The 26,831-nt window shown below is 38.3% G+C and overlaps 1 protein-coding gene across 1 annotated transcript in view; it reads right to left on the reverse strand.

Annotated features, from left to right (window-relative positions):
* LOC109096460 (xin actin-binding repeat-containing protein 2-like) overlaps positions 1 to 26,831 on the reverse strand; it is a 39,014-nt gene that overhangs the window by 2,662 nt on the left and 9,521 nt on the right. The window contains exons 2-7 of the mRNA XM_042731854.1: positions 25,651 to 25,781; positions 19,981 to 20,109; positions 12,189 to 12,275; positions 10,597 to 10,666; positions 10,379 to 10,473; positions 211 to 9,355 (exon numbers count right to left, since the gene is read on the reverse strand). Coding sequence (XP_042587788.1) covers positions 211 to 9,355; positions 10,379 to 10,473; positions 10,597 to 10,666; positions 12,189 to 12,275; positions 19,981 to 20,109; positions 25,651 to 25,707 — 9,583 coding nt within the window. The 5' untranslated portion in view covers positions 25,708 to 25,781. The remainder of the gene's footprint in view (positions 1 to 210; positions 9,356 to 10,378; positions 10,474 to 10,596; positions 10,667 to 12,188; positions 12,276 to 19,980; positions 20,110 to 25,650; positions 25,782 to 26,831) is intronic.

Below are 26,831 nucleotides of genomic sequence, written 5' to 3' on the forward strand. Positions count from 1 at the left end.
TGTCACATTAACATACACATTACTCATCTAAATGTGGACTTGTTGGCAAAGACAAAAGTTAGAAACACACACAGTTTGACCCGGTAATGTACCTTTAGAAGTTTTGCAGTAGCTTGCTGTTAAATTTCATTCATATCATGCACTGCAGGCATATTTACCCAGCACAGCAGTCTCGGTCTGATGCACTAGTACGTGGCTTGGCTCTCTCACCTGTGACACCTAAGCTTTTGAACACACTCTCACTTTCTGTCCATGTTTTATGGAAGTTCTTCATCAGTTCCTCTGCAGAGGCCTCAGGTGACACCGTCACCTCTGATGTCTTTTTCTTCACAGCATCAGCGTAGGAAAAAGGCACCCGTTGCATTGTAACGCTTTGAGACTGCGTGGAAACCGCCGTGGTGCTTCTTGATCCGATAATTCTAGTGCCAAACTCGTCAACAGAAGAATAATGTTCAGTGACTGTTTTTGTCTCTGAAAATCCTGTTGGATCGACAGACTTGTCTTCTTTCACATCTTTGCGCACAAGCAGAGGGGAGCTCAGCTGGGAGCATTGTTCCCTCTCTGGAGGAAGCTCAGGCTTTGAACCTTCAGATGCAATTTCACTCACTCTTGACTCCTGTTCCTCCTGTTTGTTTTGTTGCTCTTTGATGAAGGAACTTTGCTCACTCATTTCAAAAACATTTTTAATATCCTTGATGTTGAAAGCAGCCATATCCTCTTGTTGTCTTGCTTTCTTCTCCGTATCAAGCTCCAGGTCATCAGTTTCCCTGCCAGGCTTCTCTGTATTGTCAACTGGGTCTTTTCTAATACATACTTTCCCTTCTGACGTCTCAATTGTTTTGGCTTGTCCAGACAGGTCATCCGTAGAGAGATTTTCCTTCGCTTTCACTGCACTCTCTGGAATAATAATGGCATCTCCACTTACGTTAGCGATATTTACTTCAACGGTCACCACTTGCGTTTCAGAAGACCCAAGAGTCCCCTCTTCAACATGTTTAGAATCAATTTTTATCTGCCGTTGGAACATGGCAGGAAATTCCACAATTTCTGACTTCTTTCCAGGGGCCACCACCAGGTGTGGCACCGGATCCGGCGAGGCACCACGAGAGAGCGTAGCTGTGGCATTTCTGAGCCGCGTCAGACTATCTGCCCGGCTCGAGGAGGGTGAAGGAGAGGCCCTGCTTAAGCGAGAGCTTGGCGTCTCAGACTTGCGTGGAGGAGGCGTCGGTGGTGTTAGGGAAGGCGAAGGTGCTGCCCTCTGTGGCGAGTCGGTTCTCTTTGTGGACTCGATGGTGATGAACGTAGGTGAGGGAGAGCGCAGCCGTAACAATGGAGATGGAGCTCTGGGGTCAAGAGTTGTAACGCTGCTCATCTGTTGCTTTCGACTCTTGCGCGTTGTCTTCGTCTCCTCTTTGACCACCTTCTGTGTTTCACACTTTGTAGAACCAATGGAAATCTTCGAAATTCTTTGTATGGCTCCACTAGAGACAAATTTTTCTGAGGTGGCCTCACATTCATGCTTTTCAATAGCGCCGTCAAAGTGCATTAGCTTAGCTTGAACAACGTTTTTAACATGAGCGAGAATTTCTTTAAGCTTCTGTTCATTGTGTTCGGCAGCTGCCCCTTCCAAATCACTCTTCTCTTCTGGACCCAGAAGCCAGACGGGCATTTCATTGAGCAGCGTCTTCACAGACTTAGAGTCCATTTTTCCCGCAACCCCCTGTAACTCTGAGATACGAGACAACATCTTCTGCGCTTCGGCTTGTCTTAGAGATGTGGCACTCTCCACCGAGGACTCAGCAGTCTCCTTTTGTGCAGATTTGCCTGTCATTTTTATTGGAACATTTCTCCTTTCATCTTTTGATTCCTCAGGAATCTGCTGGGTTCCACTGGCCTGCTTCTGAAGTTTTACAGTCACACCCTCCCCCTGAAAACTCTGCTGTTGGACTGTACTTTCAGTTTTGATGACCTCCTTGTAAACCTCAGTCTGTCCCGTTTGAATGGTGTGCTGTGTTTGCACAACGGTGATTTCTTCTTGTTTTTCTTCAGATGTTAGGACTGGCCACTTAGGCTCAGCAGACGTGGCCTCTGTGGGCGAGATGGATGCGGCATTGTTGCTTTGAGCGGCTTCTCTGTCTTTCTTACTCTTGCTCCTCCTTTTCTTTTTCGGAGTGGCAGGGGGCCCCTCTACAGGTTTCTCTTTGGCCTCTTTCTCGACTTTATTCTCTGTTTCTGTGGGGCTTTTTTCTCTGCTTTCTTTCACCTGAACATTCTCCTGCTCCGCTGTGGCTTTCTCCTTGCTTTCCAGTTTAGCGCTTTTACTTACTTTCTTAGCCTTTTGACTGTCGGCCTTTTGGGGCTTCTGCTCAGCATCCTTAATTTGAATCTCTTTGATTGGTAGGGAGCGATCAGGGGAGTTTTTTTCTTGATTTTTCTTTGGAGAGCTTTCCTCTTTTGTTTTGTCCTCAAATATGCTGCTCACATCCTTTTCAACATTCTCAGATTTATTTTTAGAGACACTTTGAGGTTTGTCTGTTTTGACAGAGGCATTTATTTCTTCTTTGGTTGTGTTTTTAATAACCGTCTTCGTCACCTGTTGTATATTGGTCGTCACGGATCTCTTCTTTTTCTTTTTAGCTGAAGTGGAGGTGGTCTGCTGCTGACCCAAAGAGCCCTGCGATGACTGATTAGAGATAATGTTCTGTTTAACTAAGGAAATACCAGGAGATTCTGGAGGAGATTTCTCATTTGTGGCAGCGATCAAAGCCTTGCTTGGGGGAGCGTTTGAGAAAGCTGTGTGCTTGGATGAATCATATGAGTCTGTGGCTAATTCGGATTTGGTCACACTCTTTTCAGCTCTCTCTTGAGTGAAATCAAATGATATGCTTGCCTCTGATTGCACCGTGCCTGTGCTCTCTGAAGAAAGCATTTCAAGGGCTGCACTGACTGACTCGTGCATGCGGATTTCAAAGGCCGGGGAGCACGGCGGTGGCGGCGTGCAGCTTTCCTCCCTCTGCTGTTTGAACTTCTGTTCAGCTTGTATTAATGGGGTTTTAAATTTGCTTACCGGGGATTTGGACGGCGGAGGAGGAGAGGCGGGTGGGGTGAGCATCAATGGGGCGAAAACTTTCTTGGGAGGCCGTGGAGACTCCGGTGGCTGTTTTGTAAACACAGACTGAATTCCAGAGGATATCACGGTGGACTTAACTGATGATGTGGTGACATTTTTTCTACTCTTGGTCTTTCGTGTAGCCTGCACATCCATTTGCTCAAATGAAATCGCTGGCTCAAGCTTGGGTACTTTGCACAATGTTGGTGCTTTGACGGGTTTGACGGTCATTTTAGTGGGTTTGGATGGTGTTATGTTGGGCAGCGGAAGGTCTAGCTCCTGTTCTGTGGGAGGCGGAGGGAGAAGGTCTAGATCAGCCATGGCAAGAGGAGGAGGTGGTGGGGTCGGTGGAGGAGGTAAATGGTCAAGTTCTGTCTTGGCTGAATCACATGGAGGGGGAGTAGGGGGAGGGGGAAGATCATGATCACCCCTAATGCTCGGAGGAGGAGTGGGGAAGGAGATGCTATCATAATCCAGAGGCGTTGTTGGAGGGAGAGGCAGAGGGGGCTTGGGGTCAGGTGGTGGAGCTGGAATACGGATTTCCTGCTGTTTTCTTTTATCTAGTTTGATCAACCCTTTACAGCCACTTTTTTTCAGGTTACGGAAGTCGGTCTTCAATGTTTTGACGCCGTGTGTTTGAACAATTGTTTTGTGCTCCAGCACTGTGGTCTCTGTCTCCTGGCTGCATGCTGTGGTGTGAGTGTTGATTGCTGTGCTCTCGTGAGATGCGTATTTGTTTTGCATAGATTGCTTGTGAGCGCTTCTCTTTGATTCATTAATCATATCAAGGTTTTTAACTGCAGGGGTGGGCTTTTGTGCCGGGATGTCTTTCACTGATGGAGACGGAGTCTTGGCAGGAACTTTGACCTTTCTTATCGGCTGCCTTCGGGGAATTGTTGGGCTAGCTCTCTCAGCTGTTTCCATTAAGGATTTTATTGTGCCCTTAACGTCTCCTTTTATCACTTCTTCTTTCTCTGATAGCACTTGCTCTTGGGTGTCATAGAGTGATTTTATGGAAAGCTTCACATCGCCCTCTGTGCTCGCCCTGCGCTGCATTCTGGGAGATGGAGGAGGCTCAAGTAAGAGCTGAATCTTGCCTTTCACATCTCCCTGGACACCAATCTCCTGCTGGCAAACCTTTCTCTCATTTGATGCTTCTTGTAGGCTCTGCATTGCTGTGTGAATGTCACCCTTTACAATCACCTCCTTCTCCACCTCTCTCACTACATGTTTGGCCTCCTCCAGCGATTTCAATGTACCTTTGATGTCACCTGGCACCAAGTCTTCTAGGACAATTTCCACCTTGTTGGAAGCCGAGTCTTTTAGTGATTTCAGCATTCCTTTGATGTTACCTGGAATGATTTCGGGCTTTTCCACCTCTCTGGGCTGATTTTGGGCCTCCTCTAGAGACCTCAAGGTTGTAGGTAAATCAGCTCGAATTACTTCTTCTTTCTCCAAAACAACTGTCTGGTTTACAGACTGCGTCAGAGAATTCATCACCGCTTGCAGGTCTCCTTTCACAACCTCTTCTCTCTGTAAATGTTCAAATGAGACTGGAGGTTCGGTCATGAAAACCTTAACCGTGTTATGAACATCGCCTGGGACTATATCTTCCCTGTCCACCAGACGACCGATTTGAGCTTGATTACGTGTCAGGCTGAGTTTCGTTCCCTTAATATCACCACTGATGATTTCCTCTTTTTCAATTTTACCCGGGTTAGCCTCATCTGGCTCTACCTGCAGCTTTTTGAGGTAATCCAGTGCACCCGACTCAATACATGTAGAATAAAAGCTCACCTTTCCCCTCTCTGCTTCATCCACTTCAATTCTCACAATCTCCTCTGTGTCTGGATTGCAAAGTCTCTCAAGGCACCCTTTCACATTACCCCCAACTATATTTTCTTTCTGAGTGCTTGATTCCTCAGGAGAATTGAATAAAGAGTAGATTGTCATACGAACATCTCCCTTTTCGTCTTCTTGAATGAGAATGCCCCGTTTGCCAGTGCTCTCCTCTTTCAGCAGGTTGTTTATGGCTTCCTGAATGTCACCTCTTATTATCTCCTCTTTCTCCACCGAGGTGCTGCTGTGCTCTTGGAGTAGCTGATGTACGGCACCGCTGATGTCTCCCCTCTCCTCTGCATTTATAACGATTGCCCTCTCGGTTTTCTCCTGTCTGTTGAGGAGGTTCATCATGATGTTTTGCAGATCTCCTTTAATGATTTCTTCTCTTTGGATCTGGGGAGCTTCTTTATTCATGAGGTTGTACTTAGCCATGCGAACATCTCCAATTTCATCGGCTTCTATGATGATACCTTTGTTGTCTACCATTCTTTGGGTAAACAGTTCATTGAGGGTGGCTTTAACACTTTTACCAATGATTTCTGTCTTCTCCAAGCTACTCTCATTAAATTCAGTGAATGGCGTTGTTTCAAAAAGCCACGTTGTGGTTTTGACATCTGCTTTGGGGATTTCTTCACAAATTACCTTTTTACTTTCGTCACTTTCGTTAACATGATCAAGAGGATTCTTTTCAAATAGCCATACAGACTGTTTGACATCCCCCTTCAGCTGTTCCTCCATAACAACAGTTTTCATCTCATCTTCTGATTTTTCAGCATGTATCTGATCAATTGTTTGAGTTTCAAACATCCATTTTGCTGTCCTAACATCCCCTTTATGAATCTCACTCATACTGACAGTACGCACCAACTTTTGAGACAATGCATCGGATTCAAAACGCTGCTTGTTTGTCTTTACATCGCCTCCCTGAATGTCTTCGACAGTTTTGATGGTTATTTTGGCATCTTCTGCAATCTTATCAAGGGGCTGGGTTTCAAACCTCCATCTTGCTGAGCTGACATCACCTTTTTGGATATCTTCCTCTGTAACGGCTTTTAAAAGATAGACCTCATCCGTCTCTTTAATTGAGTCCAGAGGCTTTGTTTCAAACAGCCAACGGGCTCCTACTACATCACCTCTATGTATGTCTTCTTTTGTAAGTGTGGTCACTTCATGATAATGACCTTCTTTGTCTTGGATGGCATAGAGAGGCTGAGTCTCAAACATCATGGCGAACGTTTTCACATCTCCTTTCTCCTCATCCTCTCTGATGACCTTCTGCAGCTTTCTCATTTCTGCCTCAGAGGACACATCTTGAATCTTATCTAACGTGTAGGTCTCAAAAATGAATCTGCCTTTATCAACATTTCCTCCCTGAACGTCTTGTACCGTGCGAGCTCCTTTTAGCTCGCCGGGGGTCTCTATGATTTTATCTATGGGTTGGTTTTCAAATAACCATTTGCAGTTTCCAACATTTCCTTTCTGAATATCCTCAGCTTGAGCACTCCTCAGCTGTCTCATGAAATCCTCAGAGGTTGAGCTCATAACGTCGGAAGATTGGGTCTCGAATATGTATTTCATCCGGGACACGTCCCCGGATTGTATGTCTATCTCAGTAACACTCTTAAAATCTTCTCGCTGTCCTCCACTTATGTTCTCCAGGTTCTCTGTCTCAAACAGGAAGCGTGCCATGCAGACATCTTTTCCGTAAATGTCCTCTTGTTTCACAGTGCGAGTTTGCAACACCGTCTCAGAGTTATTCTGTATGGCATCAAGAGTTTGAGTTTCAAAAAGCCAAGTGCATGTTTTCACATCACCTTTTTGAACTTCACCAGAATCCTTTGTGCTCTTAAGCTCTTCCCTTTCATAAAGCATGTCTATAGGTTTGGTCTCAAAAAGCCACTTACAGGTTTTAACATCACCTTTAACTATTTCTGCTGTCTCCCTAACACACTCCTCATCTTCAATATTGCTAAAATATTTAATAGCATCAAGAGGCTGGGTTTCAAAGAGCCATTTGGCCGTCTTGACATCTCCAGATTCGATCTCTTGTTGTGTTATGCCCTTTATGATTTGGAATTTAGTGATGCTCTCGTCGAATTGGTCAATAGGGCGAGTTTCAAACATCCACTGGCAGCTTCTGACGTCTCCTTTGACGATTTCCTCCCGCCGTACATTTCTGACCTCATGATAATGCCCAGAGCTGTCTTGCAGTGCATATAATGGCATGGACTCAAATAGATTTTTATTTGATCTAACAGAGCCAGTGGTGACACCCTCAACTTGAATCTTCTGACTTTCGTCATACTGGCTTAAATCATATGTTTCAAAAATTTGCCTGTAGTTGCTCACATCCACATTTTCTATATCCTCCAGATTCACCGTTCTTGTTATTTCCTTTCTCTCCTCTCTGATCTGCTCCAGCGGCTGGCTCTCAAACAGCCACTTCTGGTGTCGAACGTCTCCTTTCTCCTCAGATGTCATCATTCTTTTGAGCTTCCCCACCTCTGCCAGCTCTTTCATCTCATCTTTTGGAGCAGTCTCAAAAAAGTGTCTGGCAGACTGAACGTCACCTCCTAGAATTTCTTCTGCACTTACTGGCCTGGCATTGGAATCATCCTTTAACATTTCCATCGGTTGCGTCTCAAACACCCAACAATTTCTGCGGACATCACCCTTGTAACTTCTATCTATTTGTTCTGAATCAACTGTCTTCACAAACTCTCTCTTTTCCTCATGAATATCTTCCAAACGTTGGTTCTCAAACAGCCATTTTTGATGTCTCACATCGCCTCTTTCTTCATCAGACGCTATGGTTTTCTTAAGTCGGTTTACCTCATCATCCTCATCTTTAATGTTCTCCAGAGGTTTATTCTCAAACATCCATTTTTGGTGTCTCACATCACCTCTTCCTTCTTCAAAGACTGCTTTTTTATTTAGTTTTCCCACTTCTGGAAGCTCTTTGACTTCATCCGGTGGAGCGTTTTCAAACAAGTGTCTCACAGAGCGAACGTTACCTCCGATGATCTGTTCTGAGGTAACAGGTCTGGAGTTAGCATCATCTTTAAGCGTGTCCATAGGCTGTGTCTCAAACACCATGCAGTGTTTGCGTACATCTGCCCCAAAAATCTCTTCTTTCCGCTGCTTTTGCATTCTCTCCCATTGGGCATTTATGGAGTCAAGCCTCTTTGTCTCAAACAGCCACCTTCCCCTTTTCGCATCACCTAGCTGGTTGTCTTCCAAGGATATACTGGAGATTAGCCTGACTTGAGAAAGGTCCATGTCAATGTCATTCAATGACTGCGTTTCGAAGAGCCATCTTGATGTTTTGACATCACCTTTCTCCGTCTCCTCTCTGCGGACAGAAGTAATCAACACCATCTCACCGGAGTGTTCCCTCATTACACACATGCACTGCGTCTCAAACATCCATATGACTTTCTTCACTTCTGACTTGATCTCCTCCAGTACAGACTTCAGGCTCAGCAGCTGCTTCTCATCCATGGTTTCAGTGTCGCCCAGAGAATCCATTTCTTGGTTTTCAAACATGTACCTCACAGACTTCACATCTCCTTCAGTGGCTTCTTGTGTAAAGATGACTTCTTTGGTTTGCTCATCATCAGTGTGAATTTTATTTAACGTATCCATTGGCTTTGTCTCAAACAACCAGGCGGCCGCCCGCACATCTCTTTTCCCCACTTCATTCACTAGATAGTTCTGTTTAGCTGAATTGCATTGCAGTCCCAATGTATCCATGGGCTGCGTCTCAAACATCAAAGCCCTGTTCTTAACATCACCTCCAGGAATGATGTCCTGCTGAATGATCTTTTTGCCATCCTCTTCGTTATCTGAATCATCCTTGATGCAGTCCAAGGGTTTGTTCTCAAACATCCAACGTACGGACTGCACTTCGCCTCTCAGAATCTCGTCCCACTCCAAATATTCGCGATCTGGGCTTCCGTTTGAATTGCTGCCGGTGTGTTCAAACTGATATGCTGCCTCTTGAACTTCTCCTACTGCTTCAATGCCCTCGTCATCGTAAAACTCTTTTTCCAGGTCTTTCCTGACATCAGGGTGAATGTGTTTGCAGAGACGTTTCAGCTCTGATAGCTCCCTCTGTCTGTAGTATTGCTGTCTGTTCACTGTGTGTTTCACTGGAGGTTCAGGAAAGTTTTCCACAACGTCTGAAGGTTCCTCCAGTAAATCCGGTGGGGGCGGTGGCAGATATTCCAGATCATAATCATCATCATCGTCATCATCATCAGAAGTAAACTCATAACTCTGTTCACCTTCTTCCACTTTGTCTGAGGCAACACTGTTCAGAGCACTTGATATTTCACTCATCACAGTTTGATGGGACGTGTTCACATCTGATGGCAGCTGTGAACGGCTTTTGTCACGTTCAATCTTTTAGATAGAGAATAATGAACATGAAATGGCTTATACGTCAGCTGGATCAGAAAAGTAATTTAATTTTTTAAAACTGAATGTCCAAATCTGGGCATATTATTTTAAAAGCCTCTCCAGTATTTTTGTGTCCTTATTGTGCATTCAAAAAAGACCAGCAAAAAATCATTTTAAAAGGTTCTGCTTGAGTGTCATAAAAATAAATAAAGAGCACCACCTTACACAATTACAAGAAAAGGTTATCTGATTTTTATAACTGCTCAGCCGCAGCACTATGTATGCCTTCTGCATTTGAAAGAATCAACCAACTAAAAAAAAAATTTTTTCTAACCAAACCAATTCATATATTAAAAAAAAAAAAAAAAAAAAAAAAAAAAACAGCTTCATGAATATATTAGACACACTTCCTCCATAAAACCATCAATATCATGTACTACACTTGAAAATTACAGCACACTGCAAAAATGTCTATTTAATGAGTATAAATTAGTCTTTTTGACATTTCCCAAGTAAAATATGTAAAAATCTCTAAAGCAAGAAAACTTATTTGAGAAGCAAACTGTATAAGACAGTAAGACATGTTTTTATAGACTGTTTCTTTAATGCAGTGTTTTCATTACATTTTTTCTGTTTTAATGTGTTCATACGTGAACAAAAACTAATTACACTCATATTAAAGAAACAGTCTGAATAACTTATGCAGTGTTGATATTCAAGTAAACCGATTTCTTAAGCAAAAAAAAAGTGTTGAGAGCAAGACTTATAGTCAGAAACACCACACTTTGCATTGTCTTTTAGATGCACAATAAAGACACAACAATAACTCATATCAGATGTAAAGTGAATTTACAATAACACATGCTCTCAAGTCTTAAGAAGCTCATTACAACTATGGTGTTGAAAGTGGAGGGACTCATGGAAACATAAAAAAGATGGTAAGCAGAGTATTTTTATGCACTGAATCCTATTAAAGTATAATACATTCTTGTGTCAGAGTAGAAATGTAGGCAAAAAAAGACTTACCTTAATTTTCTTGCTGGGGGCTGCCTCCTCAATAGTCTTTTCAAAATGCTGTGCCAGTTCTTTAGTTGAGAGCCTCGGATAGTACTCTTCCTCCTCTGGAAGCAAAAGTTCAAATTAAATACATGTTTTGAGCTTCTATTAAATACACTGTAAATCAAAGAATGAGTAATTGTGTGATATAGAACTTATTATCTATAAATTACTGCTGGTAAACTTACCCGTTTCACTGTGATGATTCTCATAACCAGAAATAACCTCCCGGTTATGAGCGATTTGATCATGGGCAGCCTGTAATATGGCAAAATAAATACAACAACTTCAATTTAGTGGCATATGCAATAATGAAATATAGAGCATCCCAAAGGATCTAAAGGAACAGTTCTGGCTTGAATTTACATTTATGCATTTGGCAGATGTTTTCATAAGCATTGTGTTTTATAAGTATGTGGAGTCAAACCACTGAACGTGGTGTTGCTTTAGCAGCTGAGTTTATAATATTATGCTGAGTATTATAACATTTTTAAAACTCAACATGGAAATGTGGCCAGTAAGGTATCCCTGTAACAGTGTCTCTCACATACACCCAGTTTAAAGCAATCAAGGTCTTTTCACATGACTTGCATTACCAGATTAAATGCAAAAATTCTGTCATTTACGGAAATGTAAAAATAAACTAGAAAATAAATAAAACACCTGGTTTCTTAAATGATCTTGTAATGTTAAGGTCAATAAAAAATACAACAACTGAAAAATGCATTTTACTGATGGATAAAAGTAGCGCATTAATACAATGGATTATATATTAAATAGCCATGTGGTAATGCATATTTTTGGATAATCTATTGAATGAATTTTTTTATTTGAAAGTTCATGAATGCAAACCAAAAGATAAAATGAATAATAAAAGTGGCATTAGTGCAAAAACAACTAAATTATGCTACACTTGAGTAAAAAAAAAAAAAAAAAATCAAAGATAGTAAATTCTAATCAGATGAGCCACATATAAAAAGGAAAATATTTTTTATATAATATTTTTTATTAAATTCATACTAAAAATATTTTCACAATATAATATTTTTATATTTTAATATATTTATTTGTATTATATTTTTATATTTTAAAATACATACAAATAACATATTTTTTAAAATGCGACTTCGACATGACAAGAGCCTTTGGAGCATTTTTAATCTTATCAAATGCAATGTTTTAGGGTTTTAGTGTTTTATTTTTTATTCTGCTCAACAGACACTGATCTGCTCACTCAATTTAACAATCAGTATTCCATTAATTATTCTACGGGACTATACTCTATCATCTATTTACGCAGGTTTTCAACAAACCATATTTATTCCCATTGTCCTCATTTCTAATCACTTTTAGTATCCTTTACCATGAGATTATTATAAGGAAGGCAAAGTTATGGGTTTGATTCTCAGGCAGTGTATAAACTGATAAAATATATACAATACATACATTATATATAAAATATATATGTTAAATGCAATGCATGTCACTTAGGATAAAAGCACCCGCCAAATGGATGAATGTAAATGCAAGTGTTTATGTGGAGATGATGATGCTAAAACCTCCAGCTTCTAAATTACATTTTCACATTATTGAAAACTGATCAGTTGCTGTAACATTTCACAGCAGATAGTTAACAGAAAAGAGGCACTATTGAGACTGTAAATTAAGAGCCGTGTGATTGTCAGCACAGCTCATGTTGGCGAGATCCAATACTGTTAGTGTCTGAGGTTTTTGTGAAATGGAGAGTTATTAGTAGCAGGGCTGTTGAAAATGTCCGTACCCTTTCATCCTGGAGGAAGACCTGCTGCGAGACTTGTCGACCCCCGCTGCTGCTCGCCACACTCATCGCTGATGAATTTGACACCTCCTGTGTGACAGGACAGAAGGGTTGTTAGAGGATGAGACATAGAAAAACACACAAAAACACACACTGTCTTTCCAAGAAGGTGCTCACTCAAAATATCTTATCTGCACTTTGTTTGCTTAGTCACAAACAAATATATTTGTGATGTAATGTGTTGCTGTATCTCTCTATTGTGAGCAAAAATATACATGAAATGTGATGAGTATTTAGTATTCAAAAAGTATTTAGAAAATTATTTAACATTCGAAATATACACTACTGGTCAAAATTAAGAATTTTAGATATAGAATTAAGATTTTTTTAATGTTTAGAAAAAAAGGGTCTTCTGCTCAACAAGGCTGCATTTATTTCATTAAAAATACAGTAAAAACAGTAATGTTGTGAAATATTATTGCAATTTCAAATAACTCTTTTCTTTCCTTTTAAAAAGTAATTTATTCCTGTGTTGTAAAGCTGAATTTTTTTCAGCATCATTACTCCAGTCTTCAGTGTCACATGATCCTTCAGAAGTAATACACACATGCTTTGTCAACATAATTTCAAGCAAACAACATTATAATAAATCAAAATTTCATTTATGCATATTTGCATGAAATCTGCATTACCCAAGCACAAATTAAAGCTTGGAATTGATCTGTACATTTTTGTTTTCCATTTTAGGATTACGATAAGTCAGTGTCAATTACTGTTAAACAGCAGGTTTAATGGTTTCAGCCCTTGGATGAGCAGATTTTGTAATGATGTAATATGTTCCAACTCACACTCCCACACACAAACACATGCAGCTGCACATAAACAAGTGTGATATCATCAACAGGGATGAAATCAATACCAATCCATAAAAACAGCCCAAAAACACACGCTCATCGTTAAAAGAGATACCACTGACATACACTGATGCAGACTGCATCATTAAAACCAAAGGTGACTGAGAATCAGACTTAAAAACACTCATCAAAGCAACAGCGCAACAGTGACCGCCTACTGCTTCAGATGCTTGGCTTTTGGTGAAGTATTTTTCATTTTCTCCAGAGAGACTTCAAAAAACACTTTAATAAAGAGTTCCAAGTCATTAACCAAACCAACCGGCTCGGAGATGAATCACAACACTACAAACTTTGATTCAAAGCGAAAAAGCATTTGAAAATGGGAATAAAGGACAGAGTTCATTGGCTACGCTCAGAAGTGAACTGTTCAATGATATCTTTTAACTTGATTGACATAAGGATAAAAAAAGCCATTTGTAGGGGTGCACTGAGAGAAAAAAAAAGAAAATTATTTTGATTCACAAGCTCATGATTCAATTCAGTTTTGATCTTGATTCGGTTTAATATTTTTTTGCATTAATGCACTGATATACATCTCAGTGACATTACTGTGTTAAAAAATTAAGGCTCTTTCACAAGATTCTCATTTATAGATTAAATGTAAAAATTGGCATTTACTGAATAAGATAAATTTATATTAAAAAAAATCTAGTGATATCAATTTCACTTAAAAATGTAACCTTTTACTGATGGATAAAAATAGAGCATGACAAAACATCTATAATTAAGTAAATAAAAAAAAAATAAAAAGATAAAATATTTTTTATATATTATTTTTATGATTTTGTAATATAAAAAATTTAACAATCCACTTTTTTATATCTTTTTAAAAATATATTTAAATGTAAAATGTAAATGTAAATTGACTGGGCATTTTCAAACTCAAACTGTTGAGGCAATCTGAAATGTTTATATATATATATATATATATATATATACTATATATATATATGTATATATATATATATATATATATACATATATATATATAAATTAATATGCTGATTATTGACTCTTTGTTCATTTAAATTTAAGAGTAGCTTCTAGTTCTCCATGTATTCCTGCTTAAATTAAGCAAATCAGTTTTGGATGATAAACTGACAGACAGGACTGTGGTTGAAAAGAAACTTGTTTTAAACATGTTTTGTTTAAAAAAAAAAACAAAAAAAAAAAACTTAAAGAAAGCTTAAGACATTTCGGGTTGTGTTAGATAATCTGAACAGAAAATAACCTATATAAAAAAAATAAAAAATCACACCTGTCTAAAATATAAAAGATGAACATAGATCTCATTATCCAGAAAAAGGATAAACAAGCTCAAATAACATCCTACATACCAAACACACACAGAATATGACACAAGTTATAGTTTAACATACACACACTAACATTAACATTGACACACACATCCTTCCCAACATGCACACACAAACAAGTTTAATAAATTAGTGTCACCACGAGTAACAAAAAGCCCAGATAATGAGATGACCTGCTGCAGCAGAATGCTTTGATCCTTCTCTCAAATAACTGCTGCATGATACATAATGTCAGCTTATGCTCTCATTTGTCTACTCTGTGCTTATCATTTACAACATGCTTCTCTTTGTGAGCTGTGGATTACTGCCAAACTTGAGCTATTTTATGTGGAAATTTCATCTAATGTTCAGTAAACTACACTTTGTTTGTATACGTTTGCACCTTGATTTCATAAAAATCTACAAAAATAGAGAAACTTTTAAAGCAGTGATTCTCAAAATGTCATATTTACAGCATATTTGTAGTAAATGTACCTAATTTGGTCACACTTTAGTTTAGGGACCAATTATCACTATTAACTAACTATGACTTCAATAAACTCCTAATTACTACTGATTAATAGTTAGTAAGGTAGTTGTTAAGTGTTTATGTATGGGGTGTGATAAAGCAATCTAAAATATGTTCATGCAGAATAAGGCATTAATATGTGCTTCATAAGTATTAATAAACATCCAATATGTTGGTAATATGCATGTGAATAAGCAACTATTTTTAATAGTGAGAACTAGAACCTAAACTAAAGCGTAACCCTAAATTTACAGTGCACCACGTAAACTTTTATAAGCAATTTAAAATCTTTCTCTTCTATAATCTCTTATTTATATTACATCTAAACTTTGTAATAATAAGATGATTCGTGCTGAACGCAACACCTGAATAAAAACTGTGGTGATTTAAGCGGTGAGTGGATTCTAACTTAAACGTCTCTGATTAGCTGTTGCATTTAATAAATCAATAGATATGTCTGTGATTGACTACAATGCTCAACGCTGCACAAACATGTTGAAACAGAAACCAATCTCCAGAGCACAAACCATAACGCACTGGATAGTTTGCCAAATCTGCAATGAAATGCCATTATTACAGCTTTAACTGAGGGTGCTATTGATTTCGTTTGAGGTGCTTAGCACCCCTGTAGAACCGGACCTGGTTTGTTCATAAGTTTTGAGAGAACCTTGAATGTGAAATTACTTAATGTTAAAAATGACTTAATCTTAGAGATCATCCTCAATTTGAAAAAAAAAAAAACTCTTTTTGATGATTTAATTTATCCGCTTTTCAAATTAAAGTGCGCTAATCGCAAATCATCCCCCAAATGTTTACGTGATGTTTCCTAAAGGGGCTCAAGTGACCCAGCTTATTTGAACTGCGTTATCAAGTTCAGAGGAACCAAAGACAATCAATTCTTTTTTCGATTCATTTAGGCTCAAAAAATTTATAGACATCCATGCCTTGACATCATTTAAACAGGCCAACAAACTTTCCGTGGCAATGGAGTCATTTGACTTAAATGGTACATACAATTGTGTATCGTCTGCGTAGCAGTGGAAGGACACACTGTATTTATGCAGAATCGAACCTAATGGGAGCATTTAGAGAGAGAAGCGGTGCTAACACAGACCCTTGAGGAATACCACATGATGAAGGTGATGAAACTAATGTACACTCACCCATACCCATAGAGAAACTTCTATTTAACAGATAGGATTTACACCAATTTTAGGCATTTCCAGAGATGCCAACACATGTTTAAAGTTGGGAAATGATGATCAATTGTGTCAAACGCTGCTGTGAGGTCTAAAAGCAAAAGTGCATTCATATTCCGTTGATCGGATGCCAAAAAATGCCATTAAAGGGGTTATATGATGTTGCTAAAAAAACAACATTATTTTGTGTATTTGGTGTAATGAAATGTGTTTATGCGGTTTAAGGTTAAAATAACAAATTATATTCCACATACTGTACATTATTGTTTCTCCTCTATGCCCCGCCTTTCTGAAACGCATCGTTTTTTACAAAGCTCATCGGTCTGAAAAGCGAGGTGTGCTGTGTTTGGCCGAATACCTCAAGCGTGTGATGGAAATGTTACGCACCCTTAACATACTGTGATGCCGTGTCTCGGTGTTCTAACAAATAATGCTACCTATCAGATTATGGTACCAACTCTGTATTTATCTTACTGTAAGGGTAGGTTTAGGGTTGGGGTAGGTGTACATGTTAATAAAGGATTTTGCTTCTGAATTATGCTACCATCTGTTTTAATGGGAGGTAGCAAAATCTGACAGGGTCGCACAAATTGTCAGAACACTGGCGCGACGAGACAAAACCAATAAAACCCATTACAAACTAGGCTTTTGTAGCATCCAGTGGGGACATAATTACGGGTTATAATGACTTATACTATCTTTTTACGCATTGCGTTGCATCGCACCACGTAAACATTAAACCATGTCTGCATTTGTGATCGGAGAAATGACAAACAACAAGCGCTACTATACACTGCTCAAAACTCGCGTTTGAATCAGTGGCAAATCCTTTACATATGAAAACGTACTTAGAGACTGTGAGTCAGAACAGACAGCATTGCAGGCTACTCTCCCAGGATCAGGAAATAAAATGTCCTCCATAAAATGTGCTGCACACATCTGAATATTTGGGTTGAACTGTTGTAAATACAATTTAACCACTGATTTCTAGTTGTTTCCTCTTTTGGAGGGCCAAACAAAGTAGATTCACAGCATCTTCACAACATGGCAGCTGCTGTGGCAGCAACAATAAAGTTATGTCTTTTTTCTTTGCGTGAACATTTGGGCTGCTTTATGCAAATCTTTCCACATCGTGACGTAGACGTGGGGGTATGTTTAAATAAGGCACTTTGAGGGCGTGAACCAGTCTTAACTTTTATAAAGAATATCTCTTTGGGTTTGAGACTTTAGTCTTTGCAACTTTAGCAGTCTTATCTATTCACGAACAGCTTGTAACACTCCAAAGAGAAAGGAAAACTTGAAATCGCATCATATGACCCCTTTAAAAACCTTTAATGATACTGATTCTGTGCTATGGTGCGTCTTAAAACCTCACTGAAATACTTCACAAATATCAATTTCATCAAGGAGCGACTCCAATTGAATAAGAATACTTTTCTCTAAAATCTTGGTCAGAAATTGAGGTTTAGAGATTGGTCTATAGCTGCAAAGAACGCTCTTATCCAGATTTTCTTTTTTCAGCATGGGCTGAACTACAGCGTGTTTACAGTACTCAGGGACGATCTCTGAAAGTAAGCTTTTATTTATTATAGAAACTATATATGGACCAACCGTTTCTATGATTTGTCTTAATTCAATTCAAGTTTATCTGTATAGCGCTTTTCACAATACAAATTCTTGCAAAATAACTTTACAGAAAATTAAGTTTCTACAATATATTTAGTGTATATTATTTCGAACCTCCGATATCCAACTGACAAAGAATTGTAAAAAGCTTTCACATAATTCAACAGACATATCGGCAGGCACCTCTAATTTAAGTCAATCGTTGTCAATCGAGTCAGTCGTTGGAAAAAGAACTCTCTGATTTTGGCGATTTTTCTCAATAACATTTGCGAAGTAGCTTGTCCTAACAAATTTCACAGCTCATAATCAAGTGTCTTGGATTAGCATCCCACATGCATTTCACATTTAAAACTGGATGAAGCACACTTTAAATTGCACATCAATCAGAAATGGTGAATAAGGCATAATAATAAAAAAAGAATAAAAAAAATGAATTTAAATATATGCTTCATAATATTTAACATTTGCTGATTCACGTCAGCTAGCACAGTTTGAGAGGCACGGCTTTAGAGCACTTGAGTGCTGATGTGCTGGCAGACGAGATGAGAGCACATCTCCCACTTTCTCCTGTCATTCTGTATTCAGTCAGATTTTTTTTCCCCTCTATCAGTGAACTAAAGCCACCTCGTCCCTGCAGGGCGAGCAGAGCGCGCTCAGACCCACTGGTATGGATGGGAGGACTGGATTGAATTTGGCTCGGCAGAGCTGGTTTACACAAACTGTGACCAAAATTTATCTCCATTCTGATTCTCTCAATGTGAGCAGTATCAGATTTTTTTTTTTTTTCAGAGGCAGGCGCTGCATGCAAAATATTAGCATTTGCCAATGCTAATGAGCTTCAGAAGCTTGAGAGAATCTATGCAGATCTGAGAGGGTACAGATGGGTAGAGATTTGACTTGTTATTGTGTCAGATTTCGGGTTTTGGTGTAAGATCAGCTGTAAGAGGATTAATCTTATTCTGAAAGTCCATGCACACACTCTCTTTTCTACACCAGATGTTTTGCTCATGTGGAAGTTGCATGCATGCTCATAGCGTCTAATACCTGTACCAGAACTAAAACTAGTGGTGATAAGGGTTGCCAGGCATGCTAAAAGATACACAGGTGTCCTGTATCTAAGTAAACAGAAGTGCATTTGATTGAAACAATGCAGGACACATTTGTTGTGTATTTTAGCATCTCACACCCATACGCTTCATTGCATTTGAACTAGTTTTGAACTAGTATATATATATATTTGTAATTTGGTTTGGCCTGTAATGTTTAAGTATAAAAAAAGCCTGCATGTTCTTATTCATCGAAAACATTTTGTTACAGATGTATGCGACTGCAATGCAACATAACTAGGCTGCCTATTTGATTTTATACTACTGTTTAAAAGTTTTGGATCAGTAATTTTTTTTTTTACACTTCTGGAGTATTCTTTTTTTAATGACTTTTCTATTTGAATACATTGTGAAATATATATATTGTAAATAAAATATATTGTGAAATATTACTAAAAATAACCGTAATTAGGAAAATTGACTACAATAATTAACATTGTGTATAGAAAAAACAAAAGCAAATGTTAAGTAAAAAAAAAAAAAAAAAAAAACTAAAATTGAGGAAGAGTGTCCAAACTTTTAACTGTATACATATGCCAACATATGTCTGATATGTTAACCATTACAAATCCAAAAGGCTCATTTATTATCAAATAGTTTTAGATCAATGTTTTTTTGTTTGTTTTTGTTTTTTTAATCGTATATATACACTACCATTGACAAAATTTTGGGATCTCTGATATTTTTTTAATGCTTATGAAAAAAGTCTCTTACGCTCAACATGGCTGCATTTATTTAATAATAAAAAAAAGAATGAATAATTTTAAAAACAAGAGTATACTGTGAAATATATTATTAAGATTTAAAATAACTGTTTTCTATTTGAATACATTTTAAAATGTAATTGATTCATGTGATGAAAAAGCTGAATTTTGAGCATCATTACTCCAGTAATGGTCTTCAGTCTTCAGTGTCACATGATCCTTCAGAAATCGTCTGATTTGCTGCTCAAGAAATATTTCTTCTTATTATCAAAGTTTTTCCTATTATTATAAACAGTTTTGCTGCTTAATATTTTGAAATGAAGTAAAACAAAAAAACATATTGACCCCATGCTTTTGAACAGGATTGTATATTACGAGTTACCAGTTTGAGAAGCAGTTTCCAAGTATCTTCCAACACTGACCTGCACAGATCTGTGAGTGTGGTGAATCTGGGTGACCGTGTAAGATGATGACATGCCCTCATTCTCGAACTGTCTGCGGACACTGGCCAGACCCCCAGGCAGGGAACAAACCTCGGCTTCCTCCATGACCTGATGAAGAAGAAAGAGACAAAGACAGAGAGAGACCGCCTGCGTTGAAAATCATGCTAAGCAGATTTATGCTTTTACAAGAGCTGCAAGATTATGGGAGTGAAAGTGTGATCACTTGTCTCTCGTCTTCATCCACCATCAAACAAAAATATTCATATATTCATGAGACAATGTGGCTTACACACACACACACAAGCACAGATTCCAGCCCTCATCTCATTATCTCTGTGGCTTTACAAAATCACATTTTAAGATTTTGCATGACAGTCTTATTTGCATGGCATGGTATAGTGAGGCCCTGATACTGTGAGGTTTCATTTACTCAGCAATCCCGTTAACTCTTCCATGCTGTCGCCTTCTGGAAGTGTTATTTATTTGCGCATGCCGTCTGCTTTGTTTCTAAGCCTGCTTCATATATTAATTTTGCTAATTAATTCCATCTACAAAATTAATGACTGCAGTTTACATGGTGCAATTCTATATTGCAAAGGAGTTCTAAATATCAGATGCAGGATACAGAACTTTTAAGATTTGAAATACTGTAGAGTGTCACTCCAAGAATGCAACCCAGACACCTGAATCAGCTCTTTCTCTTTCAGACTACACTGCATCTGGATATATGCCCGGTTATAACGCTCTTCTCCATCATTTGATGTATAACTGCTGCCATGACCAATAAAAATATGAAAATAAACATTCATAAATATAAATAGACAGTCTGACAGCTATAGTTAAAGTAATAATTCACCCAAAAATGAAAATATACTAAAAAATTTACTCACCCTCAGGGCATCCAAGATGTGTTTGTTTCTTCATGGGAAGAGATTTGTAGAAATGTAGCATTACATCACTTTCTCATTAGTCTCAGTCTCAGAGGTCACACCCATGGACCGTTGGCTAAACGTCTGATGCATATGGCACACAAAAGTGGAAACACTTCAGAAGTGTCGAAGTCGTCATCGTATTGGTTGAATTCTACAGGATTTCCACGAGACAAGTGTGTCGCATTCTTTAACGTTCTGCCTGGAAACAAAGATAACGTGGCGCCAAACCTCCTCACGAAAGAAGAAAGCCTAGTGTTTACAACTGTGACCATGAGCGCTTATCAGAATCAACTAAATGCTGGATTTTCAAAAGTATGTGAAATATTTAAAGTTTGTGGCATGGAATCTTTAAAATATGTTTTTTTTTTCGAGTTTTACACACCGGTCTGTTATTGTGGCGACATTTCCACGCCTCGAAACGTGACGATGAACGAAACGAACTGTGATTGGTTGCTTGACATGTCGGTCAAACGGCCTCATAGACGGGCCTTGGCCAATGAAAGCTGCCATAGATTCCAGACCTCCAGTCTACTTTCTCACCAGTGGATGCTCTGCAGTGAATGGATGCCGTCAGAATGAGAGTCCAAACAGCTGATAAAAACATCACAATAATCCACACCACTCCAACTTTTTCACTAGAGAAAGCAGTATTATGGATAGAGGACTCATATTTTAGCCAGAGCCAATAGTTTGAAGTTAAAAATGCCTTAATGGTGAATTTGTTTCTCATAAATGCACAACTCTTTTCTTCAGAAGACATTAATTAATGGACTGGTGTGGATTATTGTGATGTTTTTATCAGCTATTTGGACTCTCATTCTGACGGCACCCATTCACTGCAGAGCATCCATTGGTGAGCCAGTTATGTAATGCTACATTTCTCCAAATCTCTTCCAATGCAGAAACAAACTCATCAACTGTACATCTTGAACGGCAAGAGGATGAGCACATTTTCAGCAAATCTTTATATTTGCGTGAACGATTCCTTTAACATGAATTGTTGTAGGTAAATAATGCTTTTTGTGAACAAACGAGTTCTGTGAACATAAGAATCATCTATAATAAGTCTAATTTGCATATTTACTAGATTTACTCACTGTATTTTCATAGCAAAATGCTATTTTTACTTGTTACAATTTTACTCAGAGTACATATTTCATAGGTCACCATGGCTTATATTATCTGTCTTATAAAATGCTCTTATATTACAGCAGTCACCACAACTATTGCTTTAAATAACACACTGATATATTTAAACCATTACTCTAACTTAACTCCAGGTTTAACACAAGTTAAGCTCTAGCAACAACATAACAACATATAGCATAAACCCACTTTATATTTACATTTTTATATTTGACTTGTAAGTGCCTTACTCTATCGGCAACATTAAAACTTAAAACACTGAGGGATGAGCCGACATTATGCCACTAATACTACCGGTAGATTCTAACTGGTACTGAAGCAGAAACAGTAACTTCTCTGTACTTTTCCCCCTCCTGTAGGGATCTGACCTCCACTGGCGCAGAGCGGACGTGCAATGCTGTTTTTAGCAGCCGGTCAAAGAGAAAGAAAGAGAGCGAAACAGAGGGAATTGGGTTTCTGGAGAGGTTCTGAACTCCCACTGCTCAGCCATCATCACATTTCACTCTCACACTGTGACAAAGCCATAGAAAACAATGAAGTCACCACACACGCACATGACCTCTCTACTGTGGGCTCCAAAGAGACATTCGGCCCTTCACCTCACTCTGGCTTTGGAGTGTCAAGGACACGAAGCTGCTTTGCATCACCAAGAGAAGAAAAACTGGATAACATTGCAAGATTTTACCTCATTCAGTGTTAATCTTTTTATTTTGCTAATGAAAAAGATGAGATTAAGATTCATCGTGAATGCACTATTGCCTTGAAAACGCACTAAGCATAACATATCCTAAAATATATCCTAAACAGTCTAAAATATGGAAATTATTCCTTCTAAACGAAGAATTCACAATAACGTCTAAATATTAGCTAATACTATACTACACTCATATGTTGCTTAGTAGCTCTAAGTTTTTACAAAGACCGTTTAATGTTGATTTCAGTAAAAATTAACTTAATGCTATTTTTAAAGTGTTTAAGACATAGCAAATTTGCCTAAAACCAAAGAATATGACAAGACAAACAGTGACTAAATTAGAAGGACATTTTGTCAAAAGATAAACTATAACTAAAAAACAGTTAACACATGTTAAGAACCCTAATTCAGAGAATATAAAACATACACTACTGTTTAAAAGTTTGGGATGGTTAGGTTTTTGTAATGTTTTTAAAAGAAGTCTCTTATGCTCACCAAGGATGCATTTATTTGGTCAAAAACAGCATTTGTGAAATATTATTACGATTTCAAAAAACTGCTTTCTATTTTAATACATTTTAAAATGTAATTTATTTGTGTGACACAAAGTTGAATTTTCAGCATCATTACTCCAGTCTTCACAGAAATCATTCTAATATGCTGCTTTGCTGCTCAAGAAACGCTTATTATTATTATAGGTGTTGAAAACAGTCATGCTTCTTAATATTTTTGTGAAACTGTGATACAGTTTTTTTAGGATTCTTTAATGAATAGAAGGGAACAGCATTTATTTCAAATAAAAATCTTTTGTAACATTATAAATGTGTCATATTTGACCAATTTAATTGCTGAATAAAAGTATTAATTTCTTTCTCTCAAACAAAAACTATAGAACGGTAATGTATATTCTTATTCTTAACAAGGCTTATGCTACTTCATTTGGCTTCTTATTTAAATGTTTAACAATGTTTAGATGTTTTACTGGAAAACAAAAACAAATACTGTTGAAGATAATGATTTTATTCCTGTGTAATATGGGTGATTGTGTTCTGCTCATGTCTCAGCTAATGCACCAGAATCAAAACCACTACTGATGTCACTAAATTCTGTTTCTAAGAAACCTTTTTTAGGAGATTTCTCCAGAACTGCCAAATCCTTGGAGACCGGGGTTTCTGCATAATGTACTGCCTGCTGAAGTCCACTGCTTGTCTAATTCATTTGGTCTCCCTCTCTGTCCTCATCACTGCGTTTGTCTGTCAAACGTTCTGTCTCCATTACCGCGACGAGGGGCGCAAATCAAACGCACACTGGTTTCTTTTGTGATTTGATGTATCAAGGCAGCAATTACTGTATAAATCAATGAGTTTGGAATTAAACATTAATTAAACATAACCGAACTTTACACAAGCGCAGTCTTTAAACACACGCAGTGTTTAAACGCAGAACAGTCAGAATTTATCAGCCTTGATCGTTTGCTCTAATGAGACGTTGACATAACAAGTTTGCGTGCCGCACAAGATTTGCCTCATTGAAATTATATTGGCTGATCAATTTGATGGCACTCAGACAGCCGGATGGGAACTGCTGAATAAATAGTGTTAGTCTGATCAAGAGAAGATCTTAAAGCTTGTCTAAATATGACTGATGGCTGACAGTTATGAAGCAGGATCACGTAATCCCTGTTTACACCTGAAATTAAAGGGATAGTTCACCCAAAAATGAAAATTTGCTGTTAATTTACTCTCCCTCAGGCCATCCAAGATGTAGGTGACTTTTTTTCTAGAGTAGAACAGTAGAGGAGATTTCAAGCTAAAACGTGGTCCTTGGTGATTCATAAAATGCAAGTCAGCAGCTGCCAGTTTTTGAGAAAAAATAAATAAATAAAATACCTGTGCCTCTTGATATATTGAGGTCTTATGAAGCGAAACAATCAGTCTGTGCAAGAAACTGAACGTTATTTATAACATTATTACCTTTAATCCATAACATCAGGCAATGGGGAAATCTGATTCGTTTCCTCTAACTGGTTCTTTTGGACAGTTCGTTTCTGATTCAAATAACTGAGTCACAAGTTTAGGTAATCACACAGTGTCATAACAAATACGCAATTATTAAAGAACCCAAAAATGTTTTACATGTCTACAGCATATAAAGTAAACAAACTAGTGTTCAACAGCTCACCTTTTTACATAATGTGAAACCATAAAAACATTCATTTCATTCCTTCATTCAAGTGCTTGGTTCAGGCATGCGCATGTCACTGGCTCATCGGTCTTCAAAGTGAGTTTTGATTGAGTAACTTGTAGATCTGTGTGGCTCAAGCCACAAACTGTTTCAGGTGGTTCAGTCTGATTTGTCGAACTGATTCATTTGGTTAATAAAAAAAAAAAAAAAAAAAAAAAAAAAAACGGTTCAAAAAAATTATTAGTTCGTGAACAAGACATCACTCCGGGCCCCGTACCTGAAGCTCTGGATTACAGGCAATAATGTTGTAAATAATGTTCTTCTTGCACAGACCTATCATTTCACTTCATAAGACCTCAGTCTATCATCAGGAGCTATGGGTATTATATTTTTATTATTATTCTCAAAAACTGGTAGCCCTTGACTTGCATTTTTAGAATCACCAAAGACCACAGTTTAATCTAAAATATTCTTTGCTGTTCTATTCAAGAAAAAAAGTAACCTACATCCTGGATGGCCTGAGGGTGAGCAAATTAACAGAAAATTTTCAATTTTGGGTGAACTATCCCTTTAAAATCCCTCTTGTACAATTCATTCACAAGTGGTCAGATTGCTGTTTACACCTTGTATTTCCATCCCAAATGAGTCTCCTATGATTGGATCAGTTTTCACCCGTGTGCGTGTAAAGCCTACCGAACTGGAGAAGCCTGTTCTGTCCTGTTTGGAAACCGCCGCCTGGTACACAGCCATGCGGTTTTTCAGCGGGACAGGCTCGGAGTGAGCGCTCTCCTCCAGCGTGCCTGTTCTGGATGCTGTGACGCTACCTGCAGGTGGAAGAAATCAACAGACAAAACAAAACAATTAGATTTGTATATTTTCAGAAGAAAAAAGAGTGGTGCTTGCCCATGCATTTAAAAAACACCTCCACATTGCTAGGATGTCCTGGATGGTTGTTAAGGGGTTGCTAGGGTGTTCTATATGATTGTAAACTGGTTGCTTTGGATGCCTGGTTAATTTGTTTTTAGATGGCTAGGGTACCCTGGGTGGTTTTTATAGTCTTAGAAGTGGTTAGGTGGGTACTAAGGAGTTGCTAAGCAGTTTTGAGTGGTTGCTGTTTTAGTGGTTTATAGAGTCTTCTGGGTGATTGCTAAGGAGTTGCTAGACAGTTCTGGATGGTTGCTAAGTCATGCTCTCGAGGGTGTTACTTTTTGCTGGTGTGTTTTGTGTGGTTTCTATGTTCTTCTGTATGGTTACTAGGGTGTTCTGGATGGAGTCTAGGGGGTTGCTTGTGATTTCTGGGAGGTTGCCAAGTGGTCTGAATGGTCGCTAAGGGGTTACTAGGTTGAGTATTTGTTTGCTAGAGTTAAGGCCGTTCACACCAAGAATGATAGCTATAAAAATAGCTATAATATTGTCCACACCAGTATTGAGAACAATTTTTAGAAATGCATCAATAAAAATACATAAAAATGATCCAAATAAAACATTACCATAAATTACTGACTCCTGTCTGTTTTTACTAGAGTCTTCTGAGTGCTTGCTAAGGAATTGCTAGGGTCTTCTGGATGGTTGCTAACTGGTTGCTCGGGTGTTTTGGGTGGTTTACAGGGTGCTCTGGGTGGTTGCTAGAGTGTCAAAACCTGCCACAGAAAAGTAACTTCACACCTCTCTCCGTCTGTAGTACAAACGGTGAAAGATTGGAAACTTAACATTAGGGGTTTGTTCAAACCACCAAGTGTAAACATGAACAATAATAATAGCGATGCTTGACTTGGCAAAGACTACCAAATTAAACCAGGTCATTAGTGCATACAAGCAAGATTAACTGGATGGCATATTGAAAAAGATTCAAAAGTGTGTTCTATAATTTACCC

The sequence above is a fragment of the Cyprinus carpio genome, chromosome B9 (assembly GCF_018340385.1).
Source record: "Cyprinus carpio isolate SPL01 chromosome B9, ASM1834038v1, whole genome shotgun sequence".
NCBI classification, from domain to species: Eukaryota; Metazoa; Chordata; class Actinopteri; order Cypriniformes; family Cyprinidae; genus Cyprinus; species Cyprinus carpio.